This window comes from Siphateles boraxobius, unplaced genomic scaffold (genome assembly GCF_051911475.1).
Source record: "Siphateles boraxobius isolate OS27281-9 unplaced genomic scaffold, OSU_SipBor_1 56, whole genome shotgun sequence".
NCBI classification, from domain to species: domain Eukaryota; kingdom Metazoa; phylum Chordata; class Actinopteri; order Cypriniformes; family Leuciscidae; genus Siphateles; species Siphateles boraxobius.
In genome coordinates this window covers 11,290,102-11,310,071 of record NW_027509182.1, presented here as the reverse complement: position 1 = coordinate 11,310,071, position 19,970 = coordinate 11,290,102, and the positions used below count along the sequence as shown (strand labels likewise).

Here is a 19,970-nt window from a genome sequence, read left to right as displayed (position 1 = left end):
CGAGTTCGTTTTTTCCACAGTTTCGCTTTTATATTGCTCTTTTTTCAAAATCCAGTAGCGCTTATTTTTGTTTCATAAAGTAAAATCCATCATGCTATAGAAAGTGGCGATTCGATAAAGTACAGTACAGGACGTGTTAAATGTTTGTTTTTCGCATCGATCCCGAGTTAATGTGCTCTTGGCCACCCCATTTTAGAGCGGAAGTGGAAGCGGGATTTTTGTAACGCTCGCTGAATGCGTGTGACGAGTGTTCATTCAACAGTGTTGACTTGAATTTATTTGTTATTAAACATAAAATGATCGCAGGCGTGAAACGGGAGAGGGAAGTTGATGAAGACGAAGATGAAGGTATGTCTGAGGCGTTTATTTGCTTGTAGTCGGTTTAAACGAGGAGGCCTCTGTCTGTTTTTAACGTAGCTGCTAACATACTTTTACTGCTATTCGTTTAATATGCATGCGAAAACTTACTAATTTAACGATTTATCTTCAGGAGATTGTATGTTTATGTTCTCACATGTGCAAAGGTGTAATGCACAGGAACACCGATGATAATAATACGTGTTTAATATCTGCTTTGATGTCATGTATTGAATTTCTGACTGTCTGAGAAATCTCCATCATAGAGACCTGCATGTTTGGATTTTATCAACGTGGAACTGTAAACAACATGATTTTAATATGTGGTCTTTGTTTACTTTCAGAGGTGCGTGTGAAAGTCGGTCGTGGTCATGTTGAAGATCGCAGAAGCCGCCATTGTCCATATCTGGACACAATCAATAGGTTCATTAATATGACTATATGATGTTTATTATTGTAACCCAATGTTGCTCTTCTGCTATAACACTCGCTCTTCTGTTTTGTTATTTTTAGGAGTATTTTGGATTTCGACTTCGAGAAACTTTGCTCAATCTCTCTTTCACACATCAACGTCTATGCCTGTCTGATCTGTGGGAAATATTTCCAAGGTAAGTTGGACAGATAACCTTATTTTTTATATGATTTTTCATGTCTGTTGACCAATGGAAGCTGATGGAATCTTATTTCCGCCATGGCATAGACAAATAACTAATTGTGACTTTTTAGCTCAGAAGTTTGTCTTTTTTTTCCTCGCAATTGTCTGTTTATAGCCAGCAATTCTGAATATGTTTATCATAATTTTAGGATATAATTAATTTAGATATCAACTTAATGCGAGGGGAAAAAAAGTCAGAATTGTGAGAAAGTCGCAATAACCTTTAGTTTTAGGCCTAGTTTCACAAACAGGGCTTAGATTAAGCCAGGAATCAGGATTAGGCCTTAGTTCAATTAGGACATTCAAGTAGCTTTTATAAATGTGCCTCAGAAAAAAACATTACTGGTGTTTGTTTAAGACAAAATAATGACACTGACATTTTAAGATATGTCAGTGCAAGTTGCTTTCAGTTAAAACAGCTCAAACATACAGTTTAGTCTGGGACTAGCTTAAGCCTTGTCTGTGAAACAGCGCATTATAGTTTTATTCTGTGACCGAAACAAGCTTCCATCCATCCATGGTCAACAGATTAAAAAAAATAACAATTCTGTGGCGAAAACAAGCTTTCAGACAATGAGGACATGTGTATCTCTAAATGGAAATACTAGCATGAGCTAAATAAGCAAAGTGACTATGTGATCTATGTAAATTTGAAGAACTCTGTTCAGGCTAATATTTTGGCTTATTTTGTTCCCGTCAGGTCGAGGTCAGAAGTCTCATGCGTACATCCACAGCGTTCAGTTCACACACCACGTTTTCCTGAATCTCCACACGTTAAAGTTCTACTGCCTGCCAGACAATTATGAGATCATTGACTCCTCGTTAGAGGACATTACAGTGAGATACGGGTTTCCTTTAATCTGTTTATTGACGATATAGTATTGAGATTTTATTCTACCATCTTTTTGAAAAGTGTAATTACAGTAAAATAAAAATTGTCTCAAATTATTGTCATGTTAGTCTTGTACTGATTGTTCTATATCTCTGATTAATTTCTTTATTTCAGTATGTGCTGAAACCCACATTCACCAAACCGCACATCTCTGGTTTGGATAAGCAGGGAAAGCTGTACAGAGCCTACGATGGCACTACATATTTGCCTGGAATTGTGGGTCTTAATAATATCAAGGCCAATGACTATGCTAATGTGGTTTTGCAGGTAAAATATGCATCACATTGAGTTTATAAGTTTGCTAACACTGTAATACAAATGGATGGACTTTTTATATGCAATTCAAGTACATAAATCTTAAAGTCTTAAGATTTATTAAAAAATAAATACTACCTCCTGTTGCGTTTACACACTGCCTCCGAAACTTTCATCTGTCATAAAAAAATTTGGATCGGGTTCGATTTTCTGTGAATTGTTTTGACAAATCAGAGCCACCGAATGGCGAATACGAAAAACACATATGAAAATGTCGTGCTTCAGTGTGCAAGGACCTTTAGGCTTACCGGTAAATATTTTTGCACTGTCACCACTTGTTTTTTCCCAAGGCGCTGTCAAATGTGCCCCCTTTGCGAAACTACTTCCTCGAGGAGGAAAACTACCGTGGAATTCGCCGTCCGCCGGGTGACATCATGTTTCTGTTGGTGCAGCGCTTTGGGGAGCTCATGCGCAAGCTGTGGAACCCGCGTAACTTCAAAGCCCACGTTTCGCCGCATGAAATGTTGCAGGCTGTGGTGTTATGCAGTAAAAAGAACTTTCAGATCACTAAGCAAGGTATATCCCATTCACAACACACACTTGTGAATACTAATGTACTGCATCTGGGCTTGACATTCACTTTTTTACTCACCAGTCACTGTGGTCTTCGTAAGTTTCTAGCCACTTAGCATTTTCACTGGCTGCAATTTTGACTTCGATACCATGGGGAAAAACTGCCATATAGATATTTTTAATATTATCTCATAATATGGCGGCCGATATATGAGACTCCTGTCACTTTAAGTCCTGACGCATGGAGCCATTATCACAAAATCTTCCGGAATCAGTAAAATTATGTGCAATACGCACAATCCCACGGTGAAATTCAAGCCCTGTAACACCAACAATATTCATCCAGAGCAAATGAAACAAGTGAGTGAGGGGAGGAGGGTTTGTGTGTCACTTATGTGACACACTGTGTGTTGTGTGTCACTGTCGGTGAGACAAGAGAGCGAGAAAGCATCTAAGCTGCTATCTTAGGTTCTAGGTTGCATGTTTAATTCAGAAAGTAGTGTAGTGGCATCTAGGGATGCTCATTACGGTTAATTTTCCCAACCGACAACCGCCGCTCATTATCCGAGTATTAACCGTTAACTGATAAGATTGTAATATTGAATTGGCATTAAATAAAAATAAAATTGACGAGTGTCTGTGACCCGTTAAAAATACCACAAAAAAAATCATGGGTTTATATTAATGTGCAAACAGTAGCATACAGAACAGGTCAACAAAAGATCCTGGATTCACGTCACATTTTCACTCACCTGCAGCATTTCTGACAGTGACAACAGAGAAAAACATAAAATAGGCATACACTAAATGTATTTTTTTTAACTTAAATAATTCACAAATTAAGATGACAAAAAGAAAACACTGAATCCGTTTGAAGCTTTGAAAAACCGGCAATTTGTTTTGCGTCAGACGAAGTTTTTTCATCAAATAAAAATAGCAGGCCTACCTCAATCCACACCTTGTCTAGTTTTCTAGTTTTTTTTTTTTAAAGTAACATGACATGATTTGGGGTTAGTCTGTAGCGCAGACCTCTCCGATGGCACAGATATCCCTGGAATACAGAGATAACGTCTCTAGAGTGGCCAGCTTTGGGAAGCGCCTTTCATTTGCTTGTGGATGTTTGTTTCTTCAGTGATATTGCATTGTACTTGTACTACTGCTGTATTTTAATACCGCGTAGCATATTTTGCAAGTAACTTTGTCGCCCTTTCTGTCAAAATGGTCCCACACAGTAGCTACTTCTTTTCACTCTGCTTGCTCAGAGAAATATGTCTGTAGGCACGTGTGGTTGCGCTTGTAACGCGCCCCCGTGAGTTAACAAATATAGTATTTTTTATATATATATATTTTTTTAACCATGCAGCAAACAAACAAAAAAAAAACTTAAAAATATATATTTTTTTAACTTTTAAACCGTTTAACTGGTAGTATTAATCGGTTAAAATTTTATAACTTTCGATTAAACGGTCAATATAAGCATCCCTTGTAGCATCTATGGCCCTGTCCCAAATGGCACCCTAAACACTCGCGGTCTTCCTATGAGTCCGCACTTTCTTGACGTAACGCTGCTTTGGCTGTTGGGAAGAAGTCTGCTGTCGCAACACTCGCAAAAGTGCGCATCAAGCAGGCACCCTTCTGACACCTTAAATGTCAAATGGGACACCCTACGTTCTCATGGACTTAACGGACACGTGCACGCGGGAGCCATTGTAAGTCCACAAGACTGAAAGTGCATTTGAAGTGTGCCATTTGGGACAGGACTTAAGTCCCTTAAAGTCTGTTCACTCGGCGGACATATTTGCAACACCTCCGGGCAGCTGATTCGGGCATCCAAGACCAAGTCCCACATGAATCCTGAACTCTCAAAAACTCCTCGCCACACTCACAATGAAATAACATATTTTAAATCCGCAACAAAATCTGAAATGAACTATCGCATAAATGTTGTTTCCTATGCTCATACAGCTGTAGAAATGCTTATTTTTAAGGCTAGATGCGCATGGGCAGTCATAAGTCTCAGAAAAATGACTGTTTTATAGCAACCAGAGCTTCTAATGGCAGCTGCAGTGATGAGATCACTTTATCAATCAGTGATTGGATCTTTTATTTAGAAGGCGGGATTTATTACACCATATTGCGCTTTGCACTTTCTCCCATCTATATATAAGTAAAATGAGTGTGCCGACTTTGTACACTGCCGCTCAAAAGTGTGGGGTCGGTAAGATTTTTAATGTTTTTAAAAGAAGTCTCTTCTGCTCACCAAAGCTGCATTTATTTGATTAAAAATACAAAACAAACCCAGTAATATTGTGAAATATTATTTCAATGTAAAACAGCTGTTTGATCACAGGAATAAATTACACCATTATATATTCACATAGAAAACAGCTCTTTTAAAATTGAAATAATATTCCACAATATCACTGGGTTTTTGTATTTTTAATCAAATAAATGCAGCCTTGGGGAGCAGAAGAGACTTCTTTTAAAAACAATCAAAATCTTACCGACCCCAAACTTTTGAACGGTAGTGTATATGTAAAGTTAGTGTGTTTGAATGCTAATCAAACAGTAGTCTTTCATTCTCCTAAAACAGTTACAGGACTGTGCACTTCTTAAACCGGTGTTGTGCTCTTTGCCCTCTAGGGGACGCTGTTGACTTTCTCTCCTGGTTCCTGAATGCGTTGCATGGTGCTCTTGGTGGGACAAAGAAGAAATCATGTGAGTTTTGTTTTGTGTGTTTCTGATTGACTTTCTAAGAGTGCGTGCTTGTGCTAGTTTTTCTTCTCAGTTGTATTAAATCTTCATAAGTACAGCGTGATATGTTTTTTCTCCTCTGTTTACAGCCATACTCGCCAAGGTGTTTCAGGGGTCCATGCGAATCTTCTCAAAGAAGCTTCCCCATCCAGACTTGGTAGGTGTCTACTGGACCGTTTCGGATTTGTGCTTGCTAAAACCAGTTCAGAAGGCCTTTCTATTTTATTTACTGATGCATGAGAGTACGATCATGGGATTGTTGTGAACATTGAACAATCACCAACCCGTCCTTAGAAAGAGGACAGAAAAATGCTGTATTTGCAATGTCAGATTAGATAAATGATGTATTGTCGTCCTTGATTTCTCAGCCTCCTGAAGAGAAAGAAGCCCTTCTCCTTAAAGAGGAGTACCAGGAGGAGATGTCAGAGTCCACTTTCCTCTACCTGACCCTTGACCTGCCCACCGCACCGCTCTACAAAGATGAGAAGGAGCAGCTCATCATTCCTCAGGTTCCTCTCTTCAACATCCTGGGCAAGTTCAATGGAAACACTGAGAAGGTTTGGATTTACTTTTCCCCACTAAGATTATTATTGTTTATTGTCGTAAAGCCTTTATATATATAATGCTTTATATGAGTATTTTTCATGCATTAATTATGCATTATAATGTATTGTATGGTCTCATGAAGTTATGATACGTTACAAAACATTCTAAAAGTGTAAAAATGAAGAGATATATTTTATAAAGTATAATGCATTGAAACACACAACGAAGAACCAATTTCAGATGAAACAAGTAATCTGCAAATATTGCCATGCCTTTTAACTTTGGTTACGATTATTTATAAAAAAAAAAGATATAATACGTTTTCATCTTTATAATGCATTGTATGCACAGGCTTTAAGTAAAGTGTGTCCAATTACTTTCCTTAAATCTGAAATGAATGAAAAATAGAAATGTTGCACCCCCCCTCCCCCCCCCCCCCACACACACACACATACACACATAAATACACATAAAAGCACATAAATTACTAAAAATCAAAACATTCAAAAATACTATAATAGTTCATGCTAAAATAACACCAGAAGAGCCTTTTGGCTATTTTTCAAAATGTTTTTAATGATATTTTCATGGGAAAACAACCAACAGACATAAATCACCTAATCAGCTCTCCAGATCAGCTGTGCATTTTCATTTTTTAAATGATACAATATAGATTTATTTATTTTTATTTTTATTTGGTATTTAGCTTTATTATTATTTTTTGGTTACACTTTATTTAATGTTAACAAATGAGACCTTATTGCAATGTATTAACTAGCATTATTAACCATGAGCAATACATTTGTTACAGTATTTATTAATCCTTTTTAACGTTCACTTGTTTATTTTTTTGTTTATTTTAGTTCACAGTGCATTAACTAATGTAAACAAATACAATTTTAATAATGTATTAGTAAATGTTAAATTAAACATGATGAACTAAGATGAATTAATGCTTTAGATTTATTGTTAATTTTTAGTTCATGTTAACTTAAGTAGTTAACTAATGAAACCTTATTGTATAATGTTATTTTTTAACATGTGTTTTTTTTTTTTCATATTATGCTTTTTATGTAATTTATATTTTTATCCACAAGCACTAGTCCTGCAATATGGTTATGGCACTGTTCATACAATGAATGTTTTTTTTTTGAAGAAAATGCCTGATATTGAATATGCTACTTAGTTTACGGCCAATTATAAACTATGAACTTTTGACGTTTTTTGTCACAGGAGTACAAGACCTACAAAGAGAACTTTCTGAAAAAGTTCCAGCTCACCAAACTTCCCCCATACCTCATCTTCTGCATCAAACGATTCACAAAGAACAACTTCTTTATTGAAAAGAACCCAACCATCGTCAACTTCCCCATCACGTATGTGTCCGCCACTACTCAGGATATATTTAGATTACACTCTTTTAGACTTTTCTATATTCTCTGTAAATGTATTTTGAAATGTTCTTGTGAAAACACAACAGGAACGTTGATTTGCGCGAGTACCTCACAGAAGAGGCGCAGGCGACTGAGAAATTCACGACCTATGACCTGGTGGCCAATGTTGTTCATGATGGAAAACCCACTGAGGGTTCCTATAGAATTCACGTTCTGCATCATGTGAGTGTGTCACCAACACTTTATTGCTTTGTTATTGGGATGTTTTGCATAATATGGCTGCTTTTTAATGTTTGACAGGGCACAGGGAAGTGGTACGAGCTTCAGGACCTGCAGTCGATTGATATCCTTCCACAGATGATCACACTCTCTGAGGCGTACATACAGGTTTGCTACTTACTACTTTCTTTTGTCATTTGCAAGGTGATGGAGATAAAAACATGGCTGAGCATGAGGTTTTATCAAGTGGATATTACATGAAAACTGGGTTACACTTCATTTATATAGTCCACTTTAAGGTGTTACGAACCCTTTTGTTAAAAGTGGCTACGTAAGGGTTTCACAACATAAAGAAGGACACGTGAGACTTGAGTAGGCTGCGATGACATTTATTACTCACAAACATCCCAAAACTCAAGAAACACGTATCACAAATAAAGAAAAATAACGAACTTCAAATAAGATGAAGGTAACAAATATTAACATGATGACCAACAAAGTAATTTAATTTAAGTAAACTTGTTTGCTGGTTCTCCTCTCTCCTGCCATATTCCGCTTCAGCGTCCTTATTATAGTGGATCAGAAACGACTCCAACGTATAATGATACACAGGTGCAGCAGACCCATCAGTAAACTCAGACACACAAAAGAAACACAGAGTCATGACGTCATCACAAGTAGAGGAAAACACAAGACACGAACCGTAACAAAAGGCCCCGATATACTTCAAGCGAAATTGGGGAAAAAAACGAACTAGTGTACTGGTAAACACCTTTGAACTACCATTGGTCTGTGGTGATGATGTAATAGGTGGGTGTGGATCTGAGCAGAGGTGTGAGTAAGTCGCAAGTCTAAGTCGCAGTACAGACAGTCAAGTCAGTGGTTCAATTCAAGCAAGTCGAGTCCTGCTAAGGGTCAAGTCGAAGTTGCGATTTATTTATATAAAAATGTGTATAAAGTCATTCTCGAGTCATACAGGTCAAGTCTCGAGTCATTGGATCTCAAGTCAAGTCATTTTGTTAATTAAGTCAAGCAAGTCTCAAGTCCTTAAATTTGCGACGAGTCAGACTCGAGTCGAGTCATGTGACTCGAGTCATGTGACTCGAGTCGAGTCATGTGACTCGAGTCGAGTCATGTGACTCGAGTCGAGTCATGTGACTCGAGTCGAGTCATGTGACTCGAGTCGAGTCATGTGACTCGAGTCTCCCATCTCTGGCTTCTTTGACATGGAAATCTTCTCCGGTTCATTTCTTCTATTCAGTCGTGAATTTCTACTTATAGTAGAAAATGAAGTTGTAATTTTAATTGAGAGACACTATCTCTTTTTTCCCCCCAAATTTTAATAGTATAAAGCTGCTTGCTTTAAAACAATATTGTATTAAAGTGGTATATAAATAAATTTGATGTGCCTGGAGAGCTGAATTGTAGAGCGGATGCAAACATATCCATGTCACTGTGAACAGATGCTATGAATGTCATTTTTGTTGTATTTATTTTGATACTTCACTGCTCACGTATTTCAAACTTCTTTTTAATCCTAAATCAAATACTTTGCTGTATTAATGGGCCTTTTGACTTTCTATTAACTATGTCAACTACCAATCTTTAATTTGCAACTACATGTCAACTAACTCTCATTAGAGGATTAGGAGAATAAGTTGACATGTACTTGCAAAGTTACTTATAGTAATTATAACGTCTGTTGGGGAACATCAAAATAAATAAAGAGTTAGCTGATATTAAGCAGAAAGTCTACAAGTACTCAGAGTCAGCTGATATGTAGTTGGAAAATTACTTATAGTTTGTATAATGTCTAAAGTGGACTATCGAATTAAAATGTTACCCAAAATAGTTGTTTTGTTGACAGGTTGCTTTTGATTTTCAGTGTTCAATAAGACCTATGCTTCATATTCACATTCCTCGCACTTTCTTGTTCTGGAAAAAAAAAGAAGGAAAAATGGCACTTCGTTATTGTCAGCAGAAGGGATTTCATCCGTTGTGTTGACTCTGACATCCTTGTGAAAAGGGGCTTTACATGGTTCCTACAACAATGGCAGATGTTCCCACATTTTGGCGTGTTCACAGCCCAAGAACTGGGAGCGATCTAAGTTCTAGGAACGCCTAGAAACTTAATTATTTTCAGAGTAGCGTCTAACCCAGCACAATAGGAACTACAAGTGACGTTAGTGTACTCTGATTGGCCGAACGCATGCAAAACGACAGCACCTGACATTTATTTAAAAACAGTGTACACACAGATTATAGCCTATGTATTTACTCAGGCAAAATAAATGTCACACTATTAGATCTCGGGGAAACACCTTGACGACTAGTTCCTAAAACTGAGTTGCTAGAACTGCGAAAACCCCTAATGATTAATGCGCAGTTTCTCTTTTCAGATATGTTTGAGGAAGCGTTAAAGTACTTTTGTGGATTTGTATTATTATTAAATCACATATAAGATGATGGACACTGTGGTCGTTGAAATTATAATGTTAAATATGTAAATGTCAGATCTCTATTCTAAATCATTGTAAATGTTTTTGAGACATCACCACCCAACCGTATTTCACATATTTCTTCTTTTGCAGATTTGGAAGAGAAAAGATAAAGAGGATGGAGCAGAAAGCCATAAAGGGGCTTAGGATGCCCAAAGAACGCAGCATACGCGAGATGTAAATGAAATGCATCGTTCCTGTTCAGGCCTGAATGCAACACTGGATCCCAGGCTTCAAGAATGATGAGATGAGTGACAGTTACTCTGAGAGAAGACATTCACCTTAAAGGGATAGTTCACTCAAAAATCAAAATTCTCTCATTTACTCGCCTTCATGCCATTCCCCATGTATATGACTTTCTTTCTTCAGATAAACACACATATTTAGGAGAATAATCCATCTCGGTCAGTTCATATAATGCCATTGAATGGCTGAAGCTTGGTAAACACGCAGCGATCGTGACAGTGACCCTTACGACCCCAGTGGATGAAGCCAAACGATAGGTGAATAAGAAAAATACTAATAGGTTTAACTTTAATTATAAATCAATGCTTCCAGTCTACCGTCGTGCGAGCGTTCTTGGGAGGGACAAAACAGCATTGATTTATAATTAAAAAAGTTAAATCTATTAGTGTTTTTCTTACACATCCACTGGATTTGTGTGGATCACTGTCACGATCGCTTTGTTTTTTGTTTTTTTTTAATCATCAAACTAGCTTCAGCCATTCAATGGTGTTATGTAGACTAACAGAGATAGATTTTCCCTCCTAAAAATCTTCTTTTGTGTTTATCTGAAGAAAGTTATATTCATCGAGGATGGGAAGAGGTTGAATGAATGAGTATTTTCATTTTTGAATGAACTATCCCTTTAAATCCTGAGATTTCATTTCACATATTGATGCTAAGAAATCTGTAAGGTGAACGTAACACATTTCTGGCCCTTTTTTTTTTGTTTGATTTCAGTTTTATAGTGACTGTTCCTTTGCCTATGAAGTTTGTAGTATGAGACCTTTAATTAAAGTTTTAAGACTATAGGCTGCATTTCATTCGGCTCTTTAGAAAACAAGTATTGTGAATAAGCAGCTTGACCAAAACCCTCACACTTGAGATTGCTTTTGTTTTAAGAGTTGCTCTAAATTTAAATGCAAAAAATGTTTATCAGTTTGTTGGTGAAATTAATAAAAGAATACGTAGTTTTCTTATACAGCAATACCACAAACAGCAATACAAATCCAAAGGCAGTTTGTTTTTTGACTGATTTGAAATGTTTTCAGCTACGTTCGTGAAGATAATTGTAAAAGGCCTTATTTTGAATTGTCACTGTTAAAAGTTCATTATTTTAAATTGCCTAAAGTTGTCTTTAAAAAAAAAAACGCGTTTCCCTGAATTAACTGCTTACAATGCCTTGAAATGCAAATTAGTTTATTTCTTGCATCTTCTCAACACAAAAGTGAGGATGCAAGGCTTCATATAATGTTACACACACACACACACACACACACGCACGCACACGCACACACGCACACACACACACACACACACACACACACACACACACACACACACACACACACACACACACACACACACACACACAGGCTAAGTTCACTAGTTTATTACATGTCTACCCAGGTTGGGTTGGATTATGGAACTACAGATACAACACATAAATTATAGGCAGTAATTAAGAAAGGTTAAATTAAAACTGTTCTGTAAATAAAGGTAATTTGAAACAGATTTAACAGTCAAACTTCTGTATGTCTCAAATCTCCCTTGATTTTGTGTGTAAAGGAAGTGGATTCAAAAAGCTTGAAGCGTACAAAGGAAAGTTGTTGCTTTTCTGATTGGAATCGTAGTCGATTGATCACTGTCACTTGTGTCCCCGGCAAAGGTAATCTTCCTGTTGACAAAACACATAAAAAGAGAGTTACTTAATGTCAGAATTTCTCCAGTCCGTTCAACAACCTCAAAGTATCTAAGTAATATTGGTAAAGTTGAGTAGTTCACACCTGACACTCGCTGATGAACGGTTGTTTCCCATCACTCTTCAGGAGTCTGTGGCCATGAAGCTTCACAAACCCTTCACACTAAAACAAGGAGAAACAATCCAGAGTCAGTCTATTGCTTTTTCTGTGTCAGATGAGTGTGTATGTCACAAATGTGTCAGATGAGTGTGTACGTCACTATTTTACACAGATTTTGTCTTCTTGGATTGTTCTGATGTATTGTGAGTGAGATCATTACTTGAGGAATAGCATTAGGGTGAAGGTGGCAAATCTTCTGGAGCAGGTCAGAGGTCGCGATCTCAGTTGTGTTGTGACCCAGATGAAACCAGGACAGGACCGCTAGCATCTTACAGGAATCACAGTCTGTGGACACTGGGAGGATGTGCATAATTCATATAAGGCATGATCACAGTCATTTACAGACATAAAATGATTCTTCAGTTCTGGTCTGAGAAGTTAAAGTCAGTGGTTCTCCAATCTTCCATGGCAAGAACCATGTCAGAATTGCTGAACATTAAGTACCACCTAGTCACAAAAAAAATAAAATAATATATATATATATATATAAACATAGGTCATGCTACTTTTTGATGTGATGAGTGATCAACCCGTTTTTGACAAACAACTATTTTATGAGGTGTTGGTTTTGATTTGTATGTGATTCATATTCAGATTGTTATGAAAAAGTATGAATGGGATCTCATTTAATGAGCCACCACCATCAAAAACAAAGGTCCACTGGGTAGTGCATACATTTATTTATATATATATATATATATATACACACATACATATATACAGTGCTTACAAATTTATTAGACCTCCAGCCAATGTAAGGTTTGTGCCACAGCTGCCCTAAACAACAGTATTGGTGATTACCAAAATAATTTATGTTTCTATAATGGTTAATCCACCAGTATGTGTGAGCTTGTTAGTCTCAGTTGGCCAATTCAAAGTCCAGACTTCAATCCCATTAAGCAAATTTGGGATTTGGTGGATTCAAAGATAGATTGCACAAAAATGTAATCAAGAAGTATTTGAGAACAACCAGAAACTATTTGGAAGTCAATAACAACAGAGACTGTGGAAAAGTACAGTACATAAAAACAAAGCCAGCAAGAATGCAAGCTGTTATCAAGGCCAAAGAACGCCATACAAAATATTAAGTTATTTTGTATATTATGTGTCAATAAAGACTATTAAGTAGTTTCAGTTCGTTATATACCTGATAAATGACAATCAAATGTTTAGTTTTAAACACAGATTCCTAAAATATTTGTCAACACATTGCCACAGTTTGAAAGCTACTATTCTATGAGATAAGACGAACCCGATCTCATGAGATTATTTTACGAAGTGGCGATTCTTATTAATTTATCCAATGTGATTTGAATTTGGTTCATAGGCAGATTGATACGTAAATCAGGAATTCATGCGAAATCGTCACCACAAGAGTGCATGTGCTCAAAAACAAAGGTCCACTAGGTAGTGAACGAATTTTTAAAAAGGCAGTATATATATAAAATTAAGATTGGGTTATATATATATATATATATTTTAAATTTCAGTTTCTTACTGATTTCCACAGAATCTATTCTATGACTGCGGTCACTGATCAACCCAATCTCATGATCCACCAGTTCTCCAACACGTAAAACAGTTACACGTTCCCGTGAGTGTGTTGCACTGATGGCATTCACACACTTACGTGTCATGGGTGTCTCTGGGAAGATACACAGACCCAGTGCGGCACAGATGGTGTGTGGAGAGAGAGAGGACAGCAGGAGTTCAATCAGCTTCTTTCCATACATTTCTATGAAGTTGTCACACTTGTCCTTATAATGCTCAGGCAAATGATCACAGATTTTCTCCAGAAGTTTCTCTATCATATCCTAAAACAAGACAGAACAAATGGAAAATAACCAAGGATAGTTTAATATTCAGGTGCTAATTAAAATATGAACATTTTAACTAGTAAAAGCAATTCTTACTGCAGTTCTCTCTTTTGGCAACATGCTCTCAAGTGTCTTTATGAAGAGCAGACAGAAGGTACAGATGGGATTGTGGACCTAAGAAACAAAGTAGAACATGTGCGCTTTATTTAATGTGTTTTTATGAGTAGAACTACTCAAACTTGTAGCATGCTCTCAAACCTTTTCTTTTCAAATTTAAAGATACTTGAATGTACAATGAATTTTGTTTCCCAATAAAACCAAAATAGTGCATAGCACTTTTCACAACAGGCTACACAAAGCAGCTTTGCAGAATTCATAATGTTAAAGTTTATAACAAGTTAATGATTTATAGTTCACATTGATCAGATTAGAGCTGGACGATTGGATAGTTTACAGTTTGTGATGATATAAATGATTAACCAGATTAGATTTGCTATATAGTAAATATCAGTCTTGGGAAAGTCACTTGTGTGACTTGTAATGTGTAACAATATTGTGTTACTCCCTAAAAAGTAACAGTTACTTTTTGTGGAGAGTAATGCATTTTTATGCTTTTTCCATTACTTTTCCTCACCTGGATGAGGCTGGCTCTCCTTCAGGCCTTACTGGTGTTTTTTGTGTGTGTGTGTGTGTGTGTGTGTGTGTGTGTGTGTGTGTGTGTGTGTGTGTGTGTGTGTGTGTGTGTGTGTGTGTGTGTGTGTGTGTGTGCATGTTTTTAATGCAGTAATGCATTCAGCAACATACTAAAATACATCTTTATTGCCTTTTAAAAACACGTTTAGAATATTATTACTGTATATCCTTAGCACTTACTTTTCAAAAAACTTGGCCCTCATAATATTTTGCTGTATGAATATCTGAATATATATATGAAGGAACAGAACCTCTGCTTAAAAAAATGTTTTTTTTCTTCTAGAATTTATTTTTTATCAACACTTAAATGTGGGTGTTTCATAAAAAAGCAACATTTTGAACAAAAAGCTGAGAAAATCAGTTTTAGACTACAACATGCATAAGCAATGCGTGTATCGCTTGTTTCTGCTTTTTTTCCGCCTGTGTTTTGATCCTGAGATTTATTACTCTTTCAGAAGATGTGTAATAGCGCCCACCATATAACACTGAAAACATGGATTTTGTGAAAATTCTATCAATGGCGGGGAAATAATTAAGAGAAATGTTTAAGCAAATGAATTAAACTGAAAAGTAATCTGCATTACTTTGTAAAAACTGTAACTCAAATATTAATGTGTAAATTTCTATTTTATTTAATTTCTAAGTAATGCGTATTTTATTCGTTTTTACGAACTTTACTTGTTACATCAAAAAAGATCCATTTGAATATGTAATGCATGTCACTCCCAACACTGGTAAAACTGCTTTATGTGGGTGTACTAAATGTATGTTGGTAAAGTTGTATATTTAAGTTAGTCATTTGTTGTGTGGTGATATTGAGGATTGTAAAATCTGCTTCAATTTATAACATTTTGCTGCAGTGACAAATTTCAGCTAAAATTATGATAAGATGATGTTCACTGCTGTATTTAAGATATCATAGACTAAGATGTTAGTCATCTCGTCCACTCCTAAGCAGTTTCGTCAAAGTTAATTGAAAGTCATGCCAGGATTGTGCAAGGATTAAAAACTCCCATTTGATGAAGGATAGAGAGAGAATTTTTTGTTTTTGTTTTCCCTAAAGCAATCTAGACTAAAGTTAAGCTATTTTTTACAGTCCTCATTGGAAAGCAATGCTTCAGATGGTCGGAATGATGAGTATTTCAAGTCTAAAACGGTGTAAACTTTGACCTGTCTAACACGTACCTCTTGACTAGTTCCTCTTGAGGGTTTTGCATAGAGTAAACCATGTTCATTCAACCCAACCATGAGCTCTGATGGCGCTTTACTCTCAGACTCGACGGCACACAGTCCCAACACTGAGCATATGTCACCATTTTGAGTCTGCGACAAGGGTTAAAAACATCAGGTTTTCAGTGCTATGATATTTCTCATGTTTATATATTTTAAGTATTTATATTTAAGAAAGAATTAAGTCAAATTGGGATTACTGAGAAGTACTCACTACAAATGCACTGAAATATTTGATGACCAAATGCACATATGTCCTTGCTCCATCCAAACACAACGGGATGACGGGGTGTTCAGAACAAAACTTGTCCAAAGCATTTTCAATAAGATGCTGTGAAGAGGGAACAATTTAAGATATAAACAACTCCAAATCATTCATAACAATGAGTTAAAAAAGTGAAACATGTAATTTAGTTGAAGCTTCTATTCAAAAGCAACTTATTACAGACACAGAAACTACATCTCTCAGCTGGCATGAGAAAGATTGAAAATAATACAGCTGGAAATTTCACTTCTCTACAAGTATGACCACTGGAGCAGATTGTATGAAAACATGAAGGAAATCATATTAATTGGTGTGAATTATTGCCGTGAGATTGTGTTGAACAGAAGGCAATTACCAGGTCTGGCATGAAGAAAATAAGCATTCAAACAATGGACTAAAAAGACAGTTTTAAACATTGATTTTCTGAAAGTGTTCCATTAAATGTTTCAGTATTAATAAACATCACACACACACACAATATCACCTGAGTGTCTTGATTGGAGAGCATTTCCGTCATCAACTGTACGATCTTGTTGCAATCGGTGCACATGTTGTTCATCTAAAGGATGAGGACAGTGGAAATTCACGTTTAGTTACAGTCATTAAGGTTATATTCTGTGAACTGATTTGATGTAATATGCATAAAACCTTAAAACACATTTCAATTTGGTGCATTTCAGTGCTTTGTTTATTAGTCTGCATGGTAAAATACGAGACAGGATAGTGCATACCATGTGATACAGTTTCTAACACATAACCACAAACTCTCACAACCTCTTTTCTAGGGCTGTACGGGTTAAAAAACGAATCTATCTTTATGAGAAAGAAGGAAGTGTAAATATTTCCATATTCTCAAATCTTGTTTTAAGGATCACAGTCAGATTTTATATATTGATGGGTAGCAATTTCCTGTAACGTTACACAGATTAGCATAAGAAATGACAACCTGACCAAGAAATACAGAATACATTTGCTTTTTTTAAAACAAACAAACAAACAAACAAACAAATAAGCCCAGCCCTGGAGAGAAAAAGTTACGCAATATTGTAACACATCACTTTCAATAAAAAGTAACTAACGATAGTATTATTGACAATATTATATTATTATACCAAATATCATTGAAAGCCTTTATTGTCATTGTATTTGCATAAAATGAAATTAGGATAACTATTCATAATTGTTCAACTATAACATTACTTTCAATAAAAAGTAACTAAGTAACGCAATATTGTAACATTACATAATAACAGTAACTTTCCCCAACACAGCTTGTGACAGCGCAAGGCCTAAACTGCAATAGCAATAAGAAAAGTTAGAAAACTTGTGAATAATAAATAAGGGGGAAGCAATTTGTAGGTTATATATGGACAAAAACCAAATATATTTACATATATATACAGTGGTTAAACTGGAGAATTAAATTAGACCTTTGATAAATCTAGAAAGAAATAGTTTGTCATTCAGTTGATTATACGCCCTAGTCTAGTTCCTGTCCACAAGTTTCATTTCCAGACAAATGGAAGAAATAGTAAAACGAGTAATCTCTTCATACAGTATGTAGCAGTATTTGACACGAGAGGAATAAAATGGTCGTCAGAAGTTAATGCCTGCTATAGTGTGTGTGTCTTGAGGCAATACTGAGAATTCAACGAGTTCTTGAATTATTAAAGAGATAGTTCATCATTTACTCTCCCTCAAGTGATGGACCCACTTGAACTTTCAACAGAATTTTCATTTTTGGGTGAACTATCCCTATAAAAGCATCTGTGTTTCCGATAGCCAGTGTAAAGGCTGACAAGGTGCATGCCAGTAGTTTATGAAAGAAATGAAAATGTAGGCTATGTAAAAGGATAGTTTTCATCCTCATTGCTGCTACTGTAAATGCAAGTGGTCATATTCAAGCACTGGACACTCACGACTCACCATGGAAAGGCTGGATGTTCCTGTTTCTGCGAGCCGAAGGTCTACATTTCTTGCCCATCCTATAGAGAAACCAGAGCATGTACAGTATTTCTTGCTAATATGAATCATATATAAACTACTTGACTAAAATATAGGCTACCAGGAAATCAATTTTCAGATGCCAGAACTAGTCAAGAGGTACGTGTTAGACAGGCCAAATCAATGCCAGATTTGATGTCTTAATTTAACATTTAACTTCATTCTTTTTAGTAAAAATAAGTGTTTTAAACCAAAGCATGTAGTATTTAGCTAATATGGAATTGACTTAGAAATATGCTACCAGGAAATAACCGGCAAGCTTTCTTAATTCAACTGTCTAACTTTTAACATAGTAAAATTAAGCTGTTTAATTATTAAATATAATGGTTATGTTGGAGCACAATATTACATATCCATTTAGGTAATATTGAAATGCTCTTACCTGAAGACAGGGTAGAAGTGAAGAGAAAGAAAGTGACGAACTGCATGTTTTAATCAGTCTCAGGATTGAGAAAGATCTGTTTCATAAACCCAGTGCTGTCTGTGTTCAACTGGTTAACCCAAACCTTTTATTGTAATTTTGATGAGGAAGTAGTTTAACCACCAGATCGTGACAGTCTGCATGATTCGCTAAAAGTAGCCTATGAACTGCAATGTAGACTGTGAGAGGCTTTTAATGTAACGCATTAATGTCCTATGTATCATGAAATTAAATTGAATTTAAAGAAATTTTCCCAAAGCTTCAAACGACCCTAAATGGTTACATTTTGTGTGAATGTTTTAGGCTATATTTTGTAAAAAAAAAAAAAACAATTATAAGCCATATATGTATTCTTTCAAACACTTACCAAACATACACAAATGGGCTGATTGATAAATAAAATCTAAAACACCCTGTTATTTTCATAATCCCCTGAGACATTTTTTTTTAGTTAGTATTTTTTTCACGTCATTACATTGTTTAGACTAGACTAGAGCATAAGAAACAAATGAGAAACAATTGAAAATATATATTTCATTCATGTAATGCTCCGTCCTTTGTAGTGGAAACCAGGACTCAATTGTTTAAAAAATTACAAAGATATGAAATGATATGTAGGCAAAAACAATGGGATTTTTTTCATTCACCATTACATTTTTTAGGTTTCAGGATGTTTTTTACTTCTTTTTCTTCAATGAAATGTTAGATTTTTGCAAATTGTTTGAATGAAACATCAAAAGGATAAACAATGCAGATTTATTTTTTTACAGCCATTTTTGATCACATTTATCAGGTGTGCCAATAATTCTGACCACAACTGTAATTTCTTTCCCTATTCATAAACATGATTAAAGTCCTGGTGTCTCTATGAAATGAATGCCCTGTTTTGTAACAGAAAGTCATATTTTGATTAGAAAACCCATAACATTTTCCTGAGATGTTTATTTATGACAAACAATTTGAAAATTAGTCAGATTTCAATGATAATTGTAAAATATCATATTTCCGTAAGAGTGCTAAATTTGCTCACTAAATTAATTTCAGTCATTTTTAAAGACCAAGGAGAAGTTGTAAGGGTGAAACCATCAAACATTTGGTATCTCTGAAAAGCCCTTAATGCACTTTTTACAGGACATCCAGTGTTAAAACTTTGACATATGTGATGTCAGAGAAATTCACTAAAATATAATGCACTACAGACGACAAAAGTCTATTCCTGGGTCCCAGTCAAGTCAAGTCACTTCTATTTATATAGCGCTTTTTACAATACAGATTGTTTCAAAGCAGCTTTACAGAGATAACAGGAAAACAAT

General features: G+C 35.7%; 2 protein-coding genes across 2 annotated transcripts; one reads left to right on the top strand and one right to left on the bottom strand.

The window, feature by feature from the left end:
* Positions 1-180: 180 nt before the first annotated feature.
* On the top strand, positions 181-11,878 carry usp39 (ubiquitin specific peptidase 39). Its single transcript, XM_077206810.1, has 13 exons — positions 181-348; positions 702-780; positions 871-965; positions 1,713-1,849; positions 2,019-2,171; positions 2,510-2,735; positions 5,376-5,450; positions 5,576-5,643; positions 5,855-6,043; positions 7,266-7,408; positions 7,513-7,648; positions 7,727-7,813; positions 10,237-11,878. The coding sequence occupies exons 1-13, from the start codon at positions 297-299 to the stop codon at positions 10,288-10,290; spliced, it is 1,494 nt and encodes a 497-aa protein (XP_077062925.1). The 5' UTR covers positions 181-296; the 3' UTR covers positions 10,291-11,878.
* sftpbb (surfactant protein Bb) lies at positions 11,549-18,755 on the bottom strand. The gene is made up of 10 exons (XM_077206822.1): positions 18,619-18,755; positions 18,159-18,217; positions 16,717-16,791; positions 16,182-16,298; positions 15,923-16,060; positions 14,141-14,218; positions 13,858-14,041; positions 12,388-12,521; positions 12,153-12,230; positions 11,549-12,043 (listed from the first exon to the last, which is right to left on the bottom strand). The coding sequence occupies exons 1-10, from the start codon at positions 18,662-18,664 to the stop codon at positions 12,014-12,016; spliced, it is 939 nt and encodes a 312-aa protein (XP_077062937.1). The 5' UTR covers positions 18,665-18,755; the 3' UTR covers positions 11,549-12,013.
* Between the last annotated feature and the right edge of the window lie 1,215 nt (positions 18,756-19,970).